The sequence below is a fragment of the Schistocerca gregaria genome, chromosome 2 (genome assembly GCF_023897955.1).
Source record: "Schistocerca gregaria isolate iqSchGreg1 chromosome 2, iqSchGreg1.2, whole genome shotgun sequence".
NCBI classification, from domain to species: domain Eukaryota; kingdom Metazoa; phylum Arthropoda; class Insecta; order Orthoptera; family Acrididae; genus Schistocerca; species Schistocerca gregaria.
This window is the reverse complement of record NC_064921.1, coordinates 820,344,989-820,371,325: the sequence shown is the minus strand read 5'-3', so window position 1 is coordinate 820,371,325 and position 26,337 is coordinate 820,344,989. Positions and strand designations below refer to the sequence as shown.

General features: G+C 43.6%; 1 protein-coding gene across 1 annotated transcript in view; it reads right to left on the bottom strand.

The window, feature by feature from the left end:
- Positions 1-26,012, bottom strand: part of LOC126335155 (sterol O-acyltransferase 2-like) — a 190,044-nt gene extending 164,032 nt beyond the window's left edge. Inside the window, exons 1-2 of the mRNA XM_049998128.1 lie at positions 25,869-26,012; positions 14,380-14,432 (exon numbers count right to left, since the gene is read on the bottom strand). Coding sequence (XP_049854085.1) covers positions 14,380-14,432; positions 25,869-25,935 — 120 coding nt within the window. The 5' untranslated portion in view covers positions 25,936-26,012. The remainder of the gene's footprint in view (positions 1-14,379; positions 14,433-25,868) is intronic.
- Between the last annotated feature and the right edge of the window lie 325 nt (positions 26,013-26,337).

The following is a 26,337-nucleotide window of genomic DNA, read 5'->3' as shown; positions in this document are numbered from 1 at the left end:
CCAAACCACGAAGCTGACGTGCTACAGGCGCGAAACTTAACCGACAGGAAGAAGATGCTGTGATATGCAAATGATAAGCTTTTCGGAGCATTCACTCAAGGTTGGCGCCGGTGACGACACCTAAACGTGCTGTCATGAAGAAAGTTTTCATTCGATTTCTCTAACACTAACAGCAGTTGACCGGCGTTGCCTGGTGAAACGTTGTTGTGATGCCTCGTGTAAGGAGGCGAAATGCGTACCATCACGTTTCCGAACTTGACAAAGGTCAGATTGTTGCGGTCTATCGTATTGCGACATTGCTGCTCGCATTGGTCGAGATCGAATGACTGTTAGCAGAATATGGAATCGGTGGGTTCAGGAGGGTAATACGGAAAGCCGTGCTGCATCCCAACGGTCTCGTGTCACTAGCAGTCGAGATGACAGGCATCTTATCCGCATGGCTGTAACGGATCGTGAAGCCATGACTCCATCCCTGAGTCAGCAGATGGAGACGTTTGCAAGACAACAGCCATCTGCACGAACAGTTCGTAGACGTTTACAGCAGCATGAACTATGAGCTGGGAGACCATGGCTGCGGTTACCCTTGACGCTGCATCACAGACAGAAGCGGCTGCAATGGTGTACTCATTGACGAACCTGGGTGCACGAATGGCGAAACGACATTGTTTCGGATGAATCCAGGTTCTGTTTACAGCATCATGATGTTCGCATCCGTGTTTGGTGACATTGCGGTGAACGCACATTGGAAGCGTGTATTCGTCATCACCATACTGGTGTAACACCCGGCGTGACGGTATGGGGTGCCTCTGGTTACACCTCTCGGTCACCTCTTCTTCCCATTGACGGCATTTTGAACAGTGGACTTTACATTTCAGATGTGTTACGACCCGTGGCTCTACCCTTCATTCGATCCCTGCGAAACCCTACACTTCAGCAGGCTAATGCACGACCGCATGTTGCAGGTGCCGTACGGTCCTCTCTGGATAAAGAAAATGTTCGACTGCTGCCCTGGCCAGCACATGCTCCAGATCTCTCACCAATTGAAAACGTCTGGTCAATGGTAGCCGAGCAACTCGCTTGTCACAATACGCCAGTCACTACTCTTGATGAAGTGAGGTATCGTATTGAAGCTGCATAGCCAGCTGTACCTGTACACGCCATCCAAGCTCTATTTGACTCAATGCCCGGGCGTATCAAGGCCGTTGTTACGGCCAGAGGTGTCTATTCTGGGTACTGATTTCTCAAGATCTATGCACACAAATTTCGTGAAAATGTAACCACATGTCAGTTCTAGTATAATATATTAATCGAATGAATACCCGTTTATCATCTGCATTTCTTCTTGGTGTAGCAATTTTAATGGCCATTAGTGTAAATACACTGTTCGAAATTCGCAGGGGATTGAAGCATACTTGGAAAAGGTCTGGAGTGCAGGGAAAAGCAGTTAAACAGTTAAAATAATTTTAATAACACGGCAGATATTCGGAAGATGGCTGCTGTTAAGGCAGCCACTCTGCTGAGCCCTGAAGTGTCCAGCATACAAGCTTAGACCCGAGTCCAGGGACGTCACAAAATTAAGAAAGCTTCACCACACCCATTTCGTTATCAACTGAAATACAAGGTAGATCCTCAACTAAATTTGCTGCAGCCTGCTTATCATAGTACGAAATGCACTCAGTTAAAATGTGGCGCATAGTAATTTGCTTGTCACAGGTCCAATTCGGAGGCAGGCCAAGGCCTCACTAGAGCGCAAGGTTGCATTCCTGTCTTACACCATTTTTAATCCTAGCACTTCGTTGTTATTCTTCCCTTCTGATTGTTTCTTCTTGGTTACAGTATATTTTGTATATTATCTGTGTTTCTCTATAACATACCATTTAGCCGACCGCGATGGCCGTGCGGTTCTAGGCATTTCAGTCCGGAACCGCGCGACTGCTACGGTCGCAGGTTCGAATCCTGCCTCGGGCATGGATGTGTGTGACGTCTTTAGATTAGTTAGGTTTAAGTAGTTCTAAGTTCTAGGGGACTGATGACCTCAGATGTTGAGTCCCATAGTGCTCAGAGCCATTATAACCATTTTTGAACATACCATTTTTTCCTCAGAATATCAAACATCTTGCACCATTTTACATTGTCGAGCGCTTTTCCAAGACCGATAAATTCAATGAAGGTGTCTTTATTTTCGTTTTCCAAGGTCGGAGAATATGAATGTATCTTTTATTTTCCTTAAATACCTGCCGAGCGCCGCAGTCGCGCGGTCCGATGCGTCTTGCCACGGCTCGCGCGGCTACTCCCGTCGGAGTTTTAAATCCTCCCTCGGACATGGGTGTGTGTGTTGTCCTTAGCGTAAGTTAGTTTAAGTTAAAAAAATGGTTCAAATGGCTCTGAGCACTATGGGACTTAACATCTATGGTCATCAGTCCCCTAGAACTTAGAACTACTTAAACGTAAGTAACCTAAGGACCACACACAACACCCAGCCATCACAAGGCTGAGAAATTCCCTGACCCCGCCGGGAAGCGAGAACGCTACCACACGACCACGAGATGCAGGCTAGTTTAAGTTAGATTAAGCAATGTACAAGCCTAGGGACCGATAACCTCAGCAGTTTGGTCTCACAGGATCTTACCACCACGTTAAATATCGAGGTCCTGTGTCCTTAAAAGAACAGTTGTTGGTATCACTAGCCATACTGATCTATTGTTATACTGTCTGGAAGACAATGTACATATTTTACTTGTATTTCTAAAGTGGTGTATAGTTGCCATAAAATTAATAATTTTCCTGTATCTTACTTCCGTTATCAGTCGAAAGCCAGAACTGCCTCTATGTTCCGCTTAATGTGCCGAAAGCCAAACTTATCGTTACTTAAGATATCCTCAATTTCCATATGCATTGTTCTGTACAATATCCTTTTCAGAAGTTTAGACTTAGTTCCATGAAACTAATTGTGAGATAGTTCTCACACTTTCCAGCCGTTTATATCTTCTCAGTTTCGTGGATGATATCTTTTCGAAAATCTGATGGTGCGTCTCCAGGTTCATAGAAACTACACATCTTTAATAGTTGCTTAGTTGTCACTTTCCAAAATAATTGCAGAAGTTCCGAACGAATGTTGTCTATCCTTTCTGCCTTATTTGATCACAAATCTTCCACACCCCAAACTCTGACACTAATACTGGATCTCCTATGTTTACACATCGACTGTCATTCTTTCCTCAATGGGATCACAAGAAAAGTCCTCTCCCTTCGAAGAGGCCTTCGGTGTATACTTTTCACCTGTCAGCTCTTTCCTCTGTGCCTTCCACTAGAATTCCTATTGGACTCCTACTTTTGACACCCTGCCTTATAAATTTCACTGAAGATTGATTTCAATTTGGACGACCATTGCTTTTCTGGTTTCTTAACATTCTCGCTCCGGCCTTTCCACCTTAGCTTCCTCCCACTTCCTGTTTGTTTCGTTCCTAGGTGACTGATATTCCTTTATTCCTGAATTTCCCTGAACATTTTTGTACTTTCTTCTTTCATCGAATTTAAATATTTCTTCTGTTGTCCATTCTTCGCATTAACACTAAGCGGCGACGTGAGCTAGGAGTAGTAAGGAATCTGAACGCAATATGTGGATTTGATGGAAGGCCTACATCTCCACCTAGACGTGCATGCATGCACAGCAAGCTACCGCACGCTGCGTAGCGGAGAGATCAATCATTTCCTTTCCTGTTTACTCGCGAATAGTGCGAGACGAAAACGACTGTCTGTAAGTCTTCGTATGAGCCATAACTTCTCCTGTCTTCGTGAATCTTATGCAAAACGTATGTTGGTGGCAGCAGAATCGTTTTGCAGTCGTTTTCAGTTGCCGGTTCTCTAAATTTTCTCAATACTGTTTCTCGAAAAGAACGTCGCCTTCCCTCAGGTATTGGCATGTGGGTTCCCGAAGTATCTCCGTAACACTTACGTTTTGTTCGAATCTACTGGTGACAAATTTAGCAGCCGGCCTCCGAATTGCTTCGATGCCTTCCTTCAATCCGAAGTACTTCGAGCAGTACTCTAGCTCGCATCAGCGTCCTATATGCGGTCTCTTTTACAGATGAATCGCACTTTCCCAAAATCCTCCCAATAAAATGATCCCGACCATTCGCCCACCCAACCAAATTCTCACGTACTCGTTCCATTTCATATAGCTTTGCAACGTCACGTCCAGATATTTAAACGATGGAACTGCGTCGAGCAGGCCACTACTAACGATGTGTCCAAACGTTACGGGTTTGTTTTTCCTACTCACCAGCAATAATTTACATTTTTCCACATATGTCAACCACCACACCAATTACAAATTTTGTACAAGTCTTTATATACCCTCCTACAGTCACTAAACTTCGGCACCGTCCCGTACACCAGTCATCAGCAAACAACCTCAAATTGCTGCCCACCACGTCCGTCAGATCATTTATGTATGCAGAAAATAATAGCGGCCTTACCACGCTTCCCTGGGGCACTTCTGAAGATATCCTAGTCTCTGATGAACACCCATGGTTGAGGAGAACATACTGAGTTCTATCACTTAAGAAGTCTTCTAACCACTCACATATCTGGGAACCTACTCCATATGCTCGTATCCTCGTTAGCAACCTGCAGTGGGACACCGTGTCAAATGGTATTCGAAAATCAAGGCATATGGAATCTGCCTGTTACCCTTCATCCATAGTTCGTAGTAAAACTAAAACTAAACTCCTCCCGAACTAGTCATGAAGACTCAACCGTAACGACCGGCCGCCGTGTCATGCTCAGCCCATAGGCGTCCATGGATGCGGATAAGCACGTGGTCAGTACACCGCTCTCCAGGCCGTATGTCAGTTAATGAGACCCAAGCCGATACTTCTCAATCAAGAAGCTCCTCGGTTTGGATCACGAGGGTTGAGTGCACCCTACTTCCCAGCAGCACTCGGCAGACCGCAAGCCCAGCCCAACAGCGCTTAACTTCGGCGAACTGACGGGAACTACTGTTACCATTGCGGCAAGGTCGTTGACAGATAATCACGAGAGAAAAGGGTAAGCTCAGTTTTGCACGAGCGATTTGTTCTAAAACCGCGTTGATTCAAGGACAAGGTTCTCGATCTCAAGACAATTTATTATATCCTAAGTCAGAATCTGTCCAAGAAGTCTGCAGCAAACCGATCTTAGGGACATTGGTCTGTAATTTTTTCACGCGTTCTTTTGCCCATCTTGTATGCAGAAGGCGATGCACCTGTGGTCTACGGCTAGAGCCTTTGATTAGTAATCAAAACATCCACAGTCCCGGGTTCCAAACCCACCACCGCTTAAAATTTTATTAATAATCAGCAGTGGGGACCTAAGACTTCTGGCGTAAGAAGTCACCCTCATTCTGCCAACGGCCTTTTCAAAGATGGCGGAGGAGCGGACAGAGGTTCAGGGCAGTCTCTCGTCCCTGGGGGTGGGAAACTTCCGCTAAAGGTGGAATAATCAGCAATGATCTGTGGCATGAGGATGCAGAACGCAATGTAAACCATTGCTTTAAAGATACATAACGTGGATCCACAGGATATGTGGCCTGTAATTGAAAAAGTGTCATAATGATCTCTCTGTTGGCGAAAGAATCCGGAATAGTCCCCCATTCGGATATCCGGGAGGGGACTGCAAAGGGGGAGGTGACTATGAGAAAAAGATTGAATAACCAACTAAAGGGTAACATTCTACGAGTTGGGGCGTGGAATGTCAGAAGCTTGAACGTGGTAGGGAATCCAGAAAATCTGAAAAGAGAAATGCAAATGCTCAATCTAGGTATAGTAGGGGTAAGTGAAGTGAAATGGAAAGAAGACAAGGATTTCTGGTCAGAAGAGTACAGCGTAATATCAAGAGCAGAAAATGGGATAACGGGAGTAGGATTTGTTATGAATAGGAATATAGGGCAGAGAGTGTGTTACTGTGAACAGTTCAGTGACAGGGTTATTCTTATCAAAATCGACAGGCAAACCAACACCGACAACGATAGTTCAGGTATTCATGCTGACGTCGCAAGCTGAAGACGAAGAGATAGAGGAAGTGTATGAGGATATTGGAAGGGTAATACACTACGTAAAGGGAGATGAAAATCCAATAGTCACGGGGGACTGGAATGCAGTTGTAGTGGGAAGGAGTAGAATAAAATTTTACAGGAGAATATGAGCATGGGACAAGGAAAGAGAGAGGAGAAAGACTAATTGACTTCTATAATAAATTTCGGCAAGTAACAGCGAATACTCTGTTCAACAATCAGAAAAGAAGGAGGTATACTTGGAGAACCCAGGGTGATTAGGGAAGATTTAATTTAGATTACAACGTGGTCAGACAGAGATTCCAAAAGCAGATAGTGGACTGTAAGGGGTACGCAGGAACAGCTATAGACTCAGATCACAATGTAATAGTGATGAAGAGTAGGCTGAAGTTTAAGAAATTAGTCAGGAGCGATCAATACGCAGAGAAGCGAGATACAAAGCACTAAGGAATGACGAGAGACACTTGAGGTTCTCTAAGGCTATAGATACAGCAATAAAGAACAGCTCAGTAAGCAGTACAGTTGAAGAGGAATGGACATCTCTAAAAAGGGCAGTCACAGAAGTTGGAAAGAAAAAAGTAAGTACAAAGAAGGTAACGGCGAATAAGCCGTGGGTAACACAGGAAATACGTCAGTTCATCGATGAAAGAAGGAAGTACAAAAATACTCAGGGAAATTCAAGAATACAAAAGTACAAGTCGCTGAGGAATGAAATAAATGGGAAGTGGAGGGAAGCAAGATGAAATGGCTGCATGAAAAATGTGAAGAAATCGAAAAAGAAATGTTTTGTCGGAAGGACTGACTCAAAATAACCTTCGGTGAAATCAAAAGAGAGGATGTTAGCTTTTAGAGTGCTCGGGAATTCCACTGTTAAATGCAAAGGAGAGAGATGATATGTGGAAAGAGTACACTGAAGGCCTCTATGAGGAGGAAGATTGGAATGATGTGACAGAAGAAGGAACAGGAGTTGATTTAGAAGAGACAGGGGAACCAGTATTAGAAACAGAATTTAACAGAGCTTTCGAGGACTTAAGATCAAATAAGGCAGAATGGGTAGATAACAGTCCACTAAAATTTCTAAAATCACTGGGGGAAGTGGCAACAAAACGACTATTCACGTTGTTGTGTGGAATGTATGAGTCTGGCGACATACCATCTGACTTTCGGAAAAATAACATCCACCCAATTCCAAAGACTGCAAGAACTGACGAGTGCGATAATTATCGCACAATAAGCTTAACAGTTCATGCATCCAAGCTGCTGACATGACTAAGGTACAGAACAATGGAAAAGAAAATTGAGTATGGGTTAGATGATGATCAGTTGGCTTTAAGAAACGTAAAGGCACCCCAGAGGGAATTCTGACGTTGCGGTTGATAATGGAAGCAAGATTAAAGAAAAATCAAAACACGTTCATAGGATTTGTCGACATGGAAAAAGTGTTCGACAGTGTAAAATGCTGCAGGATGTTCGAAATTCTGAGAAAAATAGGGGTAAGATAGAGGGAAGGGCGGACAATATACACTATGTACAAGAGCGAAGAGGGAGTAATAAGAGTGGACGACCAAGAACGAAGTGCTCGGATTAAAAAGGGTGTGAGACAGGGATGTAGTCTTTCGACCCTACGGTTCAATCTGTACATCGAAGAAGCAATGATAGAACTAAAAGAAAGGTTCAAGAGTGGAATTAAACTTCAGGGTGGAAGAATATCAACGATACGATTCGCTGTTGAATAGCTGTCCTCAGTAAAACTGAATGGAATGAACAGCCTGTTGAGTGCAGACTATGGATTGAGAATAATTTGAAGAAAGAGGAAGGTAATGAGACGTAGCAGAAATGAGAACAGCGAAAAATTTAATATCAGGATTGATGGTCACGAAGTAGATGAAGTTAACGAATTGTACCACCAAGGCAGCAAAATAACCAATGACGGACGGAGCGAGGATGACATCAAAACTAGGCTAGAAATGGCAAAAAGGGTATTCCTGGCCAAGAGAAGTCTACTAATATCAAATATTGGCTTTAATTTGAGGAAAAAATTTCTGAGAAAGTACGTTTGGAGCACAGCATTGTATGGCAGCGAAATATGGGCTGCGGGAAATCCGAACAGAAGAGGAACGAAGCATTTACGATGTGCTTCTACAGACGAGTCTATTTATTTATTTAATCGCATGGCTAGGGTCCCCCGCCGGCAGACCGTTCGCCTGCTGCCGGTCTTTCAATTTGACGCCACTTCGCCGACCTGCAGTCGATGAGGATGATGATGAGGACAGCACAACACCCAGTCCCTGGGCGGAGAAAATTCCCCGACCCACCCGGGACTCGAACCCTGGCCCAGAGGATTGACAATCAGTGACGCTGACCATTCAGCTATCGGGGGCGGACAACAGACGAATGATGAAATAAGGTAGACTGATAAGGTAAGGAATGAGAAGGTTATATGCAGAATCGGAGAAGAAAGGAACATTGGAAAACACTGATAAGGAGAAGGGACACGGTGACACGATGACTATTAAGACATCAGGAAATGACCGGCATGATACTCGAGGAAGCTGCAGAAGGCAAAAACTGTAGAGGAAGGCATAGACTGGAATACATCCAGCAAATAATTGAGGTCGTAGGTTGCAAGTTTTACTCTGGGATGAAGAAGCTGGCACAGGAGAGGAATTCATGGCTTGCCGCATCAAACCAGTCAGAAGACTGGAGACAAAAAAATACAGAAATCACATGTCCTTTTTTTCCTGTGATGCATCTGTGAAGTACACTACTGGCCATTAAAATTGCTACACCAAGGAGAAATGCAGATGATAAACGGGTATTCATTGGACAAATATATTATGCCAGAACTGACATGTAATTACATTTTCATGCAATTTGGGTGCATATATCCTGAAAAATCAGTACCCAGAACAACCACCTCTGGCCGCCTACGCCTGGGCACTGAGTCAAACAGAGCTTGGATGGCGTGTACAGGTACAGTTGCCCATGCAGCTTCAACATGATACCACAGTTCATCAAGAGTAGTGACTGGCGTATTGTGACGAGCCAGTTGGTCGGCCACCATTGACCAGACGTTTTCAATTGGTGAGCGATCTGGAGAATGTGCTGGCCAGGGCAGCAGTCGAACATTTTCTGTATCCAGAAAGGCACGCACAGAACCTGCAACATGCGGTCGTGAAGCATCCTGCTGAAATGTACGGTTTCACAGCGATCGAATTAAGGGTAGAGCCACGGATCGTAACACATCTGAAATGTAACGTCCACAGTTGAAAGTGCCGTCAATGCGAACAAGAGGTGTCCGAAACGTGTGACCAATGGCACCCCATACCATCACGCCGGGTGATACGCCAGTATGACGATGACGAATACACGTTTCTTATGTGCGTTCACCGCGATGTCGCCAAACACCGATGCGACCATCATGAAGCTGTAAACAGAACTTGGATTCATCCAAAAAAATGACATTTTGCCATTCGTGCAACCAGGTTCGTCGTTGAGTTCACCATCGCAGGCGCTCCTGTCTGTCATGCAGAGTCAAGGGTAACCGCAGCTATGGTCTCCGAGTTGATAGTCTATTCTGTTGCAAACGTCGTCGAACTGTTCGTGCAGAAGTTTGTTGTCTTGCAAAAGTCCCCGTCTGTTGATTCAGGGATCGAGACGTGGCTGCACGATCTGTGCCATGCGGATAAAATGCCTGTCATCTCGACTGCTAGTGATACGAGGCCGTTGGGATCCAGCACGGCGTTCCGTATTACCCTCTTGAACTCACCGATTCCATATTCTGCTAACAGACATTGGATCTCGACCAACGCGAGCAGCAATGTCGTGATACGATATACCGCAATCGCTATAGGCTGCAACCCGACCTTTATCAAAGTCGGAAACGTGATGGTACGCATTTCATCTCCATACACGAGGCATCATAACAAAGTTTCACCAGGCAACGCCGGTCAACTGCTGTTTGTGTGTGAGAAATCGGTTGGAAACTTTCCTCATGTCAGCACGTTCTAGGTGTCGCCACCGGCGCCAACCTTGTGGGAATGCTCTGCAAGGCTGATCAGTTGCATATCACAGCTCCTTCTTCCTGATTGTTACATTTCGAATCTGTAGCACGTCATCTTCGTGGTGTAGCAATTTTAATGTTCAGTAGTATAGTTATAGTTATGCGCAAAGATATCAAGCTTTGTAACACATCTGTGCGAATAAGGTTGAACTTTTGGGAAGTAAAGTGTTCTTAAATTGAATCGTTAAGTTTTCTACAGTTAGACCGAAATTTAGGGCGAAAGGACAACAGTTATAACATTCGCTGCTGACATTGCTATCCTCAGTGAAAGAGAAGAAGAATAACATGATGTTTTGAATGTAATGAAAAGTCTGATGAATAAAGAATATGGAATGTGTGTAAATAGAAGGAGTAGTAGAAATGAAAACAGTGACAAACTTAGCATGACAACTGTCGCTCACGAAGTAGACGATGTCAAGGAATTGTGTTGCCTAGGCAGAAAAATACGCATGATGAACTGCGCAAGAAGGACATCAAAAGCACACTGGCACTGGCAAAAAGGAATTCCTGGCCAAGGGAAGTCTACAAGTGTAAAACCTATGCCCTACTTTGATTCAGGACTTTAGGAAAATGTACATTTGGAGCACAGCATTCTATGGTAGTGAGACATGAACCGTGGGAAAACCAGAACAGAAGAGAATCAAAGCATTTGAGATGTGGTGCTACAGAATAATGACGAAAATTATGTCGACTGGTAAGATAAGGAAGAGGAGGTTCTCTGCAGAACTGACGAGGAAAGGAATATATGGGAAACACTGATAAGGAGAAGGTATGGGATGATAGGATATATGTTAAGACATCAGGGAATGACTTCCATGGTACTAGAAGGAGCTGTAGAGAGTAAAGACCGTAGAGGAAGACAGAGATTGGAATACATCCAGCAAGTAATTGATGACATATGCTGCAAGTGACTGAGATGATGATGTCGGTACAGGAGAGGAATTCGTGGAGAGCCGCATCAAAGACTGATGACTAAATAAAAAGTGTTTTCACCCTTATTCACTTCGTACGAAGCCAACAGCTTCTCGCATCCATTACAAAATCAAATGGTTCAAATGGCTCTGAGCACTATGGGACTCAACTGCTGTGGTCATTAGTCCCCTAGAACTTAGAACTACTTAAACCTAACTAACCTATGGACATCACACACATCCATGCCCGAGGCAGGATTCGAACCTGCGACCGTAGCAGTCGCACGGTTCCGGACTGCGCGCCTAGAACCGCGAGACCACCGCGGCCGGCATTACAAAATCATCTGAGCTAAGCAACCTAGGAGACTTTCTCACTCACTCTGCTAAAGGTAACTTGGTAGACCTCAGTCCATGTTGTCGTTAACGTCCTGATTGCGTTATGCAGACCACAGCTCCGTCGAAAGCTGGTGACAGGACCTATGACAGGACAAGACAAGGCGGAGTTCCCGGCAGAGCGTCTTGAGGCACATTTCAGCTGGTAATCTCACCCGAGGCAAGTGTCAGGGTGTCGATGTTACCTGTATTCAAAAATAAGCTGGATTTTTAGGAAGTTGTCGGGTGGGTGGAGAAGACTGGCTATAGGACTGGTCCAGAAGACGCAGTGGCTAGTCTTACTACGTAAAGATGGACTGAGCCCAACTGTTCCAAAGCTGAATGTGCTACTGAGCCATAAACCTGGCAACATAATTCAGTCAGGACCAGGCCAAGGCAAGAGTGGTGTAAAAAAGAAAAAAATACTACGCTCTTACGCATTAATGCATCTTAAGAAGTTACTTTTTGCTGCAATACAGCCTAAATCAGTAAATATTTACAGGGTTACAGTTATTGAACTATATGAAAAAAACAACGTAAATTGGTTACCAGATACTGCGTGCACACACACTTTGTTCAACACGTAAACGTCACTACAGATGTTCGGATCTAGGTTAGGACACCTTCGATATGCCTGCAGTCGCCGGCCGTTGTGGCCGAGCGGTTCTAGGCGCTTCAGTCTGGGACCGCACAACAGCTACGGTCGCAGGTTCGAATCCTGCCTCGGGCATGAATGAGTGTGATGTCCTTAGGTTAGTTAGGTTTGAGTAGTTCTAAGTTCTAGTGGACTGATGACCTCACCTGTTAAGTCCCATAGTGCTCACAGCCATATGAACCATTTTTTTATGCCTGCAACCACTGACGATGAGTTGGCGCAGACGAATAGCGAAACTCTGCTTGACCCACTGAAATGTCGGAAAATCAATGCTGTCGATGACTTCCTGAATGGTTCAAATGGCTCTGAGCACTATGGGACTTAACATCTTAGGTCATCAGTCCCCTAGAACTTAGAACTACTTAAACCTAACTAACCTAAGGACATCACACAACACCCAGCCATCACGAGGCAGAGAAAATCCTTGACCCCGCCGGTAATCGAACCCGGGAACCCAGGCGTGGGAAGCGAGACCGCTACCGCACGACCACGAGATGCGGGCACTTCCTGAATGACTGTTTTCAGCTCAGCAATGGTTTTAGAGTTATTTCTGTACATCTTGTCTTTAATGTAGCCCCACAAAAGGGAGTCGCGTGTGTTCAGATCCGGAGAATGTGACGACCAATCGAGGCCCATGCCTGTGGCCTCTGGGTACCCCAGAGCCAGAGTGCGAAAGTGCTCCTTCAGGACATCAAACACTCTCCTGCTTCGATGGTGTCCTTCTTGCATGAACCACACTTTGTCGAAATCAGGGTCACTTAGGATAATGGGGATGAAATCATCTTCCAAAACCTTCACGTATTGTTCGTTAGTCACCGTGCCATCAAGGAATATGGCACCGATTATTCCGTGACTGGACACTGCACACCATACAGTAACCCGCTCGGAGTGAAGAGACATCTCGATCGCGCACTATGGGACTTAACATCTTAGGTCATCAGTCCCCTAGAACTTAGAACTACTTAAACCTAACTAACCTAATGACATCACACAACACCCAGCCATCACGAAAGTGCTCCTTCAGGACATCAAACACTCTCCTGCTTCGATGGTGTCCTTCTTGCATGAACCACACTTTGTCGAAATCAGGGTCACTTAGGATAATGGGGATGAAATCATCTTCCAAAACCTTCACGTATTGTTCGTTAGTCACCGTGCCATCAAGGAATATGGCACCGATTATTCCGTGACTGGACACTGCACACCATACAGTAACCCGCTCGGAGTGAAGAGACATCTCGATCGCGAAATGCGGATTCTCAGTCCCCCAAACATGCCAGTTTTGCTTATTAACGAAGGAGTCGCATGAGTGGGCTTCGTCGCTAAACCAAAGCATATATGCGCATACTAATTCCCACCATGCCGCGCGACCAACAGTGTAGTTTGAACGTTCTAACACAAACCGTTCAGAAGGTATGACGATTTTACTTCGTGTAGTTCAATAACTGTCACCATCTTGAAAATGTTAATGATGCGAGTTCTGCGTGAAGTGAAGACTGTCATCCTCCCTATGCATCAGTAACGCTCCACGATTTCTTTTTTAAATTTAGGTCTGTACTTACTCTCTCATGGTATGCTACTAACAATAAAAATCGGCTGTAAGCGAATTTCATTACAGTACAGAAACAATTTCATGTTGTATTGAGTGCCTTGGTTTGGAGCTCAGAGATGAATTCTGTTTTTCAGCAAAAAAAAAAATATTTTAGAAGCGTCCACCGCCAAACTGAGCAAATTCAAAAGCACGTTCAGTGCATATATTGGTATCCAAACTTTCACTGAATTATCTAAGTATCAGGATTCAATTACTAGAAGTCTCCCTTTGTAGCATTACACCTAACAATTTTCGTTATTAATAAGTTTCCAATTTTCGTTAGGTGAATAATTTATTGTTTGTCGATTATCAATGGTCACATGCAAGTGTTAACCAGGCAGCACTACACACGGAGCAGTTACATAACATCCACTATTACAGCAGCGGCTATTTTCAAAACGGTGGTTCCTGCTGAGAGTGTAAGAGTTTGGTTGCTATGCTTTATCCTAAATAATGTACAGCAAACAGACATTATTGATGGTTATCAGTAAATTGAAATCAGAGAATTTCTAAAAGCGACGTCTGTTTTATTCTGAACACGTCATATTTACGTAAAGGTGAGAAGAAAATGTTTGGACTGTCACACGCTATTTGATGGTCTTTAAAGATACTGACAATGTAAGGTTACAAGAGCTCTTCACGGGATAAATAACGTTGTTGCTATAGCTAAGACTCCAACTAAAAAATTACAGAAGCACCGATGTATGAGGAAAATGGAAATAAGTAGTGCTTTACCTGTATTCGCTCCTTCAGTTCGAGTACATCAGGCGTCGACTTCTTTTTATCTTCTGGAAATGGAAGGGAAACCATTAAGAACAAGCAGATACTGAAACAAGTCATATGTATGTAAAATAAGGTGCAAGCACACACACACACACACACACACACACACACACACACACACAAGGTACACCGTAGAAGGGTATAAAGACAACTAGAAAATTATGTTGCAATAGTCCGCACTAGGATGTCTAAAAACACTAAACAGGTAACGAAGAAATAAAAGGACGATATCCTTGCAGCAAGTTGCTACCACTGTCTCTATGCTGTTCATTTTTGGAACACAACCTACGACCAGCTTAGGGACAGAAGTGATGACACTTTCTGCAGCACCTGACCATTATTTTGTAGGACAATGCTCAAGCATGTACAGTGCAAGCTGTTGCTAGTACGATCTGTAAATTAATGGTTGACACTATTAAAGTTCCGAACCTCGTATTAGCACAACTAGTTTCGAAACTATTGCTCCGTCATCGGGTGCCACACATCATACGACCGTGTTCTAGATAGATATGTACCGAGAAGAACAGTTCATAATGGGAGGGAGCATCATAGTATATAGCCACAATAAAGAAACTTCTACGGCAACAGAATATTGCGTAAGATGTGTACAACAAAGCAAAAGGCTACAGATATAGAGATACTGAATGAAATTCGTTTGCCTATCAAGAGCGCAAAGCGTAAAGCCGTCAATGACTACCGTAACAGAATATTGTCAAATGACCTTTCACAAAACCAGAGAAATTCTGGTCGTATGGAAAGGTTGTTAGTGGGACCAAAGTTAGTGTCAGTCCCCAGCTAATGAGACAGGAACTGAAACTGAGGGAAGCAAAGCAAAAGCTGAAATGCTTGACCCCATTTTCAAATGTTTCGTTACGTAGAAAAACCCAGGATAATTGCTCTAATTTAATCCGCGTACCAATAGAAAGATGAGTGAAATAAGTATTAGTGTCAGCAGTGTTGAGAAATAGCTGAAATTCTTAAAACTGAACACAGCTCCAGAGCCCGATGGAATCCCTATCGGGTTCTACACTGCATTTGCGACTCAGTTAGCCTCTCCTCTAAATATAATTTATCATAGACCCCTAGAAAAAAAGGGTGCCCAACAGTTTGGAAAAAACACAGGTCCAGTGGCTGCTCGTGGGTATACATTCTGGGTGCTCACAAATTTCTAAATATTAGGATTCGCTGTATAACAGTTATGCTAGCGGAAATGGAAGTTTCAGGGAAAGTATACCATCACTATTGATAATGCATTTTCACTGGCCCATTTAGTGGAAGTGGAATACTGATTCCACTTCTGTCAAACAACACACATTGACTAGGGATAGAGCACTATCATTAGTGAATGTACACCTACACTGTCAAGAGATAAGGGATATGAACCATGGCTATAATAACAAAACAGTCGTATTTCGAAAGTTGCATCCATCACCTGTAGTCCTTTGAAAAGGACCCCTGGCCTCTGTGGACTGATGACTCGACATTGGCCCTCTCATCTCTGCTCTGAGAGGCTTCAGTCAGCATACACTTATAGGACCCTCAACTAGTCATCAAAGTAATCCTCCAGAATAAGAAATTAGTCAACAACACGAGTAAGTTAAATCGTTCGAAAACATAGTTATTACGTAAAATTCATTTATTGCAACTTTTATCAGACTCAGAGTCTGACATTTTTGCCGGCGGTCCCATTTCAAGAAGGCCTGGCCTACTTCCCATCGACTGAGACTTCTCAAATGTCCACAGGGCAACAGTTTTCTCTGCTGGAACTTCCTCCTCTGAGATTATTCTTAGAGAGCAAGTACTGAACTGGGACCTGAAACAAAATGTTGTAGTTGTAGCAGCAACAGCATATCGTATGGTTCCTTCCACATTTATTTAAAAACAAACAGTTTATCATCGTGCTTATAGTTGGCTCAGCACACCACCTCTTGTCACGATTCAATAGAAGCCATCGGCCGTTGTCTGAAGGACGACATCCAAAATCGACCTAGCATTTCCTCTTCCTCTATTGAAGTCGAGAACTGGAACTCTCACAGTACAGCCCTTTTCCACTGTTGGAATGCAGCGGTCTGTCGCATTCTTTGCGCTTGTTCTTAGGCTCTTGTACGCTTCAGTTCTGACGAGTTGACTCGTCTAAATCAGTCAGTAGTCATGCAGTTGCGCATGCGCAGAAGCTCATTAAAAAGTGCACAAGTTAAGGTGTGCTCGCGAGTCTGATGCCAAGTTTCCCCTACTCTAGAGGAGTAATGTGTAGCATATCCCAGGATATTTGTCTCGGATTACCGCATCTACATATAGTTGAACAGCTTTCAGAGAAAAATAACCAATATATTCGCAAGGTGTCAAAAATTAGGGTGTTCAAGTGCTCTTATGGTCTTATACAGCATCCGGCACTGCACAGGTCACATCCGTCTACAGGAAGGGCTGTAGAAATTATTCACAAAATTGCCATCCAATATCCTTGATGAGTGTTTGTTGTAGAACCTTGGAACATATTCTGAACTCAAACATAATGAAATGTCTCTAACAGAATGGCCACCACCATGCCAAACACCATGAATTCCCAAAGTATCTGCGGCAGCAGTGGTGCAAAATTACGTGAACGGACCAGATCCGCTCAAGGCCGGCCAAGTTAGCAGCGTGAGAAACACTACGTGATCAAAAGTATCCGGACACCCCAAAAAACATACGTTTTCCATATTAGGTGCATTGTACTGCCACCTACTGGCAGGTACTCCATATCAGCGACCTCAGTTGTTATTAGACATCTTGAGAGACCAGAATGGGGCGCTCCGCGGATCTCACAAACTTCGAACGTGTTCAGGTGACTGGTTGTCACTGGTGTCATACGTTCGTACGGTGAGATTTCTACACTTATAAACATCCCTAGATCCACTGTTTTCCATGTCATAGCGAAGCGGAAATGTGAAGGGACACGAACAAAAGAGTACAGGCCGAACTCGCCTGTTGACTGACAGAGACCACCGACAGTTGAAAAGGGTCGTAATGTGTAATAGCAGACATCTATCCAAACCATCACACAGGACTTATAAAATGGATCAGAATTCACTGCAAGTACTATGACAGTTAGGCAGGAGGTGAGAAGACTTCGATTTCATGGTCAGCGGTTGCTCATAAGCCACACATCACGCCGGTAAATGCCAAACGATGCCTCGCTTGGTCTAAGGAGCGTAAACAATGGACGATTGAACAGTGGAAAATAATTATGCAGAGTGATGAATCACGGTACATAATGCGGGGATCCGATGACATGGTGTGGGTATGGCGAATGCCCGGTGAACGTCACCTGCCAGCGTGTGTGGTGCCAACAGTAAAATTCGGAGGTGGTGGTGTTATGGTGTGGTCGTGTTTTTCCTGGAGGGAGCTTGCACTCCCTGTTGTTTTGTGTAGCCTATCACAGCAGAGGCCTACATTGATGTTTTAAGCACCTTCTTGCTTCTCACTGTTGAAGAGCAATTCGGGGATGGCGATTACATTTTTCAACACGACCGAGCACCTGTTGATAATGCACGGCCTGTGGTGGAGTAGTTACATGACAATAACCCCTGTAATGGACTGGCCTACACAGAGTCCTGACCTTATACTATAGAACACCTTTGGGATGTTTTGGAACGCCGACTTCTTGCCAGGCCTCACCAACCGATATCGATACCTCTCCTCAGTGCAGCACTCCGTGAAGAATAGGCTGCCATTCCCCAAGAAACCTCCCAGCACCTGACCGAACGTGTGCCTGCGAGAATGGAAGCTGTCATGAAGGCTAAGGGTGGGCCAACACGATGTTGAATTCCAGCATTACCGATGGAGGGCGCCATGAACTTTTAAGTCATTTTCAGCCAGGTATCCTGATACTTTTGATCACATAGTGTGTCCGTCGGCGTGCATACCTCCCGACAGGCAAAATAGTAGCAACGTGCGGCGCGCACGGACGCAAGTCAGCAGAATAGTCAACTGCCAGTGCGAAATGAGCTGCCTTACAGACGCGTGCTTTGAGAGTCTATAATTTCAGTCAACGGATCACGTGGGTCGAGGTTAACGCTAACTCCCCACAGACGCGTGCGGAAGTTTGTTTGTCGCTCCCCGTTCGTTTCCGCTTTCGCTTCGTCGCGAGAAAAAGGTTCGTTTCGTTCTGGAGACGCGTCCACTGCTCTTCCGCGTTCACGACGCGGTCGTCATCAAGGAGAGTACACCCTCCGGGATCAGTCTTCGAATGGAGCTGTTATGCAAATACAGTTCGCGCTAGCGCCGGTTAATGGACAGCGCGCTCTGATTTCATTTTTATCACTTGTTCACTTACTCATTGTCAGAATAAATGCACTTTCGGCAAGTGTACTTACCAGTTCTCGTTACCGTACCGTCACCAAAGCCTAAATCCTGAGCAAAGAGCGTGGGTGCGACAGTAAATGCGTTCACTGCACGGCTGACATGCAAGCGGCGATACCCACACGTTCCCGCTTTACATCGAACATGTGAAACCCTGAATGAGATTATCACTCTGCAGCGGAGAGTGCGCTGACATGAAATTTCCTGACAGGTTAAAACTGTGTGCCGGACCGAGACTCGAATTCGGGACCTTTGCCTTTCGCAGGCAGCTGCTCTACCATCTGAGCTAACCAAGCACGATTCACGGACCGTTCTCGCAGCTGCAATTCCGCCAGTACCTGGTCTCCTGCATTCCAAACTTCACAGAAGCTCTTCTGCGAACGTTGCAGAACTAGCTATTCTGGGAGAAAGGATGTTGCGGAGACATGGCTTAGTCACTTCCTGGAAGATGTTTCCAGAATGAGATTTTCACTCTGCACAGGAGTGTAAGCTGTTATTTAACTTACTGGCAGATTAAAACTGTGTGCGGGACCGAGATTCGAACTCGGGACCTTTGACTTTCGGGGTAAGTGTTCTACCAGCTTCAGTTCCACCAGTATCTCTTCTTCTACCTTCCACTCCGCTGCAGATTGAAAATCTCGTTCTGGAAACATCCCCCAGTCTGCAGCTAAGCCACGTCTCCGCCATATCCTTTCTTCCTGGAGTCTAGTTCTGCAAGGTTTTCCTGAGTTTATCACAGATATTTTTTATCGCAATTACACATCACATTACTTGGCAAAGAAACGACAAAATATTTCTGCAATAGTGATTTTAGTCAAGAAATGTGTAGTGCTGCACACCAACATGAAATTACGATAAAAATAGCAGTGCCGACAACAGGAAAATCTAGAAAATGTACACGAAGACGACATTTCTAGATAGAAGCTGGCATCATACAAACATGCTACAACTGTCGATGTTTTGAATGAATAGGACGGAACGCAGTATCATACAATACATAGCCTACGAATTGTTTTCAGTCGTTACGAAAACGGATTTAAAACACCTTCAATAGCGGTCGGTTGTGTTAATGAGAGTTAAGATTGAATTTACGGACATTACTACATTTTTGAAGCTATATTTGTTGCTTGTAAGAACAAGAAATGTGTCACTAAGGTGCTGTAGTTTTATACTATTTGGAAAGCACTTCTAAGGTAATCATCAAAGTCAAAATAGTCCCATACTAAGGGAATCGGGGTAGGGGACCAGGTGGAGGAATGTTACACTGAAGCGCCAAAGTAGCTGGTACAGGCATGTGTATTCAAATACAGAGATATGTAAGCAGGCAGAATACGGCGCTGCGGCCAGCAACAACTATAAAAGACAAAAAGTGTCTGTCGCATCTACATCTGCAAGGATACTCTACAAATTACATTTAAGTGCCTGGCAGAGGGTTCATTGAACCACCTTCACAATTCTCTATTATTCCAAACTTGTACATCGTGCGGAAAGAATGAACACCTGTATCTTTCCGTACGAGCTCTGATTTCCCTTACTTTATCGTGGTGACCGTTTCGCCCTATGTAGATCGGTCTCAACAAAATATTTTCGCATTCGGAGGAGAAAGTTGGTGATTGGAATTTCGTGACAAGATTCCGTCGCAAGGAAAAACGCCTTTATTTTAATGATTTCCAGCCCAAATCCTGTATCATTTCTGTGACACTCTACCATATTTCGCGATAGTACAAAACGTGCTGCCCTTCTTTGACTTTTTCGATGTACTCCGTCAGTCCTAGCTGGCAAGGATCCCACACCGCGCAGCAGTATTCTAAAAGAGGACGGACAAGCGTAGTGTATGCAGTCTCCTTAGCAGGTCTGTTACATTTTCTAAGTGTCCTGCCAATAAAACGCAGCCTTTGGTTAGTTGAATATACGGCCATTAGATTAGACTGATTTATCGTGTAACCGAAGTTTAACGAGTTCCTTTTAGCACTCATGTGGATGACCTCGCACTTTTCGTTATTTAGGGTCAACTGCCACTTTTCGTACCATTCAGATATTTTTTCTAAATCGTTTTACAGTTTCTTTTGATCTTGTGATGACTTTATTAGTCGATAAACGACAGCGTCATCTGCAAACAACTGAAGACGGCTGCTCAGATTGTCTTGCAAATAGTTTATATAGATAAGGAACAGCAAAAGGCCTATAACAGTACCTTGGGGAACGCCAGAAATCACTTCTGTTTTACTCGATGGCTTTCCGTCAGTTGCTAGGAACTGTGACGTCTGACAGGAAATCACAAACCCAGTCAGATAAATGAGACGGTAGTCCATAAGCAAGCAATTTCACTACGAGTCGCTTGTGTGGTATAGTGTCAAAAGCCTTCCGGAAATCCAGGAATACGGAATCGATCTGAAATCCGTTGTCAATAGCACTCAGCACTTCATGTGAATAAAGAGCTAGTTGGTGTTTCACAGGAACGATGTTTTCTATACCCATGTTGACTGTGTGTCAATAGACCGTTTCCTTCGAGGTAATTCATAATGATCGAACACAATATATGTTCTAAAATCCTGCTGTATATCGACGTTAACGATATGGGCCTGAAATTTAGTGGATTACTCGTACTACCTTTCTTGAATATCGGTGTGACCTGTGCAACTTTCCAGTTTTTGGGTACGGATCTTTTTCGTCGCATGAACGGTTGTATATGATTGTCAAGTATGGAACTAATAATGCATAGGCATACTCCGAAAGGAACGTAACTGGTATACAGTCTGGACCGGAAGACTTTCTTTTATTAACTGCAAACATTGCACAATGGGATGGACCTAATCAGCTAAAAGGGTAACATAATCGTCGGCAGTGCCGCGTGGGGTAGTCGTGCGATCTAAGGCTTCATGTCACGGTTCGTGCGGCTGCCCCCTTCGGAGGTTCGAGTCTTCCCTCGGGCATGGGTGTGTGTGTTGTCCTTGGCATAAGTTAGTGAAAGTTAGATTAAATAGTGCGTAAGCTTAGGGACCGATGACCTCAGCAGTTGGTCCTATAGTCCTTACGACAAATTTCCAATTTCCAATCCTCGGCAGTAATACGACATTGCAGAGTGTCCATGTGGCACATGAGAACACCGCGCTATGTCGCCCACATCACTCCTAGGACGTAAACACGGGCAAAAGTTGGGAAACAGTGTGGAACGAGACTCATCCGACAACATGATTTTTTCCTGTACTCCGTACTCCACATGTTATGATGTCACACGTCTCCCTGATACGAGCATTGCATCACTGGCAAATGGGTCTGGAATTATTCCAGCTCGCCGTGCAAGTGTGTGTTTGTTTATGGAGCTACTATCGTGTTTTTTCACTGGCAGGGTTCGCGACCGCGATACTCAGTTCTGCAGCGACTTTCTGCTGTCTTCGTCCTGCTAATGTTCGTCAAAGGCCTCTTGAATGACGATCTGTGATTATCAGTCAACACACGCCGTCGTCGCCGTTGTAACTTAGCGGATTATGTTTTTTTCCGCATTCTCTGTATGGAGTGTTTTCTTCTATACGGTACCTCTTGAAACACCATACGAGCACCAACAATTTGCCTACGTTTGAATTCACTTAGTTCCCACATAGTGCACTGACAACTACACGGGACGTTTTAGTGACCACGACTGACACTTGGCAAAGAATTGGGGCGTTGTACAGGTGCCGTTAGTGGTAAAATACAGCAGCGCACCCTCTAGCCTCTGCTAGCATCTGCATTTATATTCTAATATTATTGGATTTCATATAATTTGTATATGAGATATTTGCCATAAAAGAAAAGGACAGCCAACGGGCAGTAGTTCGTAGAAACGCTAAGCATCACAGCGCGAGAGTAAAGAGTCGAAACATTTTTTTTTAATGTGGGCCTGTACCAAGACACGCGTCCACCGTTTAAATACTATAAATAAACACTATGACCCTCTGGGCACAGATATTTAAAATCATTGCAGCAGCGCTTGATAGTAAGAAGCTGCGAAACAGAAGAAAGAACAATCTATCTTTTGTTAAGAAATATTCTAGAGACTTCATTATCCTTAATACTTTTTGTCACCGACATGTTAAGACGTACTACAAAGCATCGCTACAAGTTGTAATTTTATTTTGTGTAAAAACTATGTGAAACTACAAACAAACATTTCGGTAACTCGGATGAGGATACAATGTACTTACGCACACGCAAGGACATTTAATTTTAAGAAGGAACGGACTGACAAACCGGCGGTTATTGGACTGCGCCATGTACAAAAGAAATATCAGATTTAAGTCATACATTTATTGTGTATTTGTCAGTGTCTAGAAGTTTAAAGCCAATTTGTTCAAAATATATCAATATTTGATGATGCAGTAATCTTCTTCTTATTCTTTTCTTTCATTAACAAAAAATGATGTTCAAATTGTATATGAGCTTTGTTACAGGTTCGCTCTTTATCGCGGTGTCTCGATTGTATTTGGGAGACCACTAATTTGTTCAACTTCCGATCTGTTAATCTTTCTCTTACGAAATTCCACTAATTTGCTTTCATTTCCATTTTTATATTCAAATAGGTCCCTTAGGTATTTTCATCGAAGATTCTGATTGCGTGAAAGCAATCCGGGTCAGAAAATCAATTAAGAAACCCCTTCGCGTAATCAATCCGTACGTCTCCTGAACACAATCGAGAACCGACGCATCGGTGATCAATTAATAATTTCTCTCTCTTTTTAAGTCGCACTAAAAAAACGGCTATACAGGATAGCTGTAAGTACGCACTCTAGAGTTAGGTTGCATTTTGTCAGCAAATATTACCAACAGTTACAGCATCACTATGACTATTTACTACTATTTCTTATCCAGAATAAGCAACTTCCTAACGCCAGAATGTTCAAGTATACATTTATCGCTGTGTTTTCGTATTTTCTTTTTTTTTTTTGAATCCTTGTAAGATAATGTAGACAGCATATATCATTCTTACCACACGAGATTGCAGGAAGACTGTATCTGTTCACAATTTAATGGCCGTAGAGGTTAATTAATGAAGAGAGCCAAAAAGGTACTAACTTACTGATACATCTGCTCCAAAATTGGAAATGGAGGGATGACTAAAGCTCACTGAACTTATCTGTTTGCTAGCAGGGGAAACTCCCCATTGCACCCCTGTCACATTTAGTGTTAAGAGGACCCTGTGGGCAGCTCGTCAGAAACTGAACGCAGATCAAGCATGAAAACGGGGAGAAAGTGTACTGAACGGCACGGTAACTCAGCATGTTCGGTCAAAGGGTTTGTTGCCCTCTGCAATAAAAAAAGAAAAAAAAAAGAAAACTGAGTAAATCGATCAGCAATGAACATGAACGAGTGTCATGGAAGGTCCGCTCTGAACAAATGCAACGAAAAATGACGAACAAAATGAGATTAAAAAAAACACAGTGGTCACGGTGATGGACTGTCAAGCGAGCGAGCAGCATTCAAATCTCTCTCGCCCCATCTATTTTTTTTTTTTTTTCGCTTTTCGCTATATTCGAATTTGTGACTGTGTCTGTGACATGGTGTAACAACGAGCTGATTCTGCACAACTAATCTTATCTTCATATATTTACTTTTAATAATTTTGTATGGGCAACTATATTTGTCTTTTAATGCATCACAATTGGTTTATATGATAATTATCAATTTTAAAAGTCTGCTACATGTATTTTACCTAATGTGTTTTTATCAGATTATGTTTTTGCGTAAATGATGAATACATCTAAGCCCACAGCAGCGACATCTAGGGAGGATGTAGGCAAACAGATTTCTGGTAGCTACTGTACTTCAGCAGCCAGTTGCAATTATGACTGTGTGGATGGTGTGGCCTATTCTACACCTTATTTTAGATCTATGTAACGATGCTGTGCTAATTATATTTATATGTTTTGACGATGCCATTATAGCCTTATCACTTTAGGAAATGGTGTAGAAAAGGTACATTGTACCGTATTTTGTCTGTAAATTCCCTGGTTGTATGACAGGATATTGTGATACGTATTGCTGTATTATGTTGAAAGACACACTGCTCACTAGGTGTATGTGCTGTGTGCAATCTGTGGCTGGTTTGCACTGTTGCAATATTTACTATTGTAGTGTTGGGCAGCTGGATGTGTAAAGCGCGTCGCGTTGGGGCAACTCGAGGTGAGCCGCCAGCAGTAGTGTATGTGGGGAGAGAGATGGCAGAATTTTGAGAGCGGACGATCTGGACGAGTGTCCGTCAGAGAAAGGAAATTTGTAAGACTGGATGTGATGAACTGATAACTTTTGAACACTAGTAAGGTAAATACATTGTTTGTTCTCTATCAAAATCTTTCACTTGCTAACTATGCCTATCAGTAGATAGCGCCTTCAGTAGTTAGAATCTTTTATTTAGTTGGCAGTATTGGCGCTCGCTGTATTGCAGTAGTTCGAGTAACGAAGATTTTTGTGAGGTAAGTGATTCATGAAAGGTACAGATTATTGTTCGTCAGGGCCATTCTTTCATGGGGATTATTGAAGGTCAGATTGCGTGGCGCTGAAAATATTGTTTGTCAGTTTACTGTTGTTCAGAATAAGTAAAGAGAGAAATGTCTGAGTACGTTCAGTTTTGCTCAGCTGTTTGAAAATCAAATAAAGTAAGAGGTTTTATCAGCACAGTCATTAATAATTTTTCCAATGGGGACGTTTCAAAGTGTTACACAGTGCCTAAGATGGCATACTCTCGTATTTAAAACACACTATTAGACACATTGTCTATGGTTCGATATTTCTGGTAAAGCCTACTGCTTTGTTTTATCACTGAGTATCTCACTGAGTATCACAGTGACAAAACAAAGCAGTAGGCTTTACCAGAAATATCGAACCATAGACAATGTGTCTAATAGTGTGTTTTAAATACGAGAGTATGCCATCTTAGGCAGTGTATAACGCTTAAAACACTTGATAATTGCACTTTGAATCCGAAATCATAATCGTGTAAGTGTAAATGTAGCACTGCAAATAAACAACAGTCTAATGGCGGTACTGACTTCAAAGAAATATATGATGACTGTGGGCCCGTATTATGAAAAAAAAAAATAGTTTAGTTCGGTGTTAAGTCTCACCTGGAAGTGTGGACACGCGATCGCCCGCCACTTCCCTCACACGGGTCTCCGACGCTTCGGCCTCCATGGCGAGCTTCCAGCTGCACCGAGCACCTGCCACTAAGCGCGAACACTGCGCGTATGGAACCGCAGCGTCCCTGGCCCTGTCTCAGAGCCGACTGCAAGGAGGACGTTGGGTCCGAAGTGAAACGGACTGCAGTTGGCTGGCGCAGTGACGTCACTATAAGACCAGGGCGAAGCAGCGGTTGGCGGAGCGAAAGGATCTTAAGCACAAAAAACTATTCATAACTCTAATAAGCGCTCATACAATTATTTAAAACAGTTGATTTACATGTTTGGACGCTAGTAGTAGATGAAGGGCGCCACTGTCACGATTTCACTCATCTGCTGCTGCCGCCTTTTGCCTTTTAAGCTTCATATTAAGGAAGCGCATGCGACTATAAAGTATTGTTCTAACATACAGTATGAT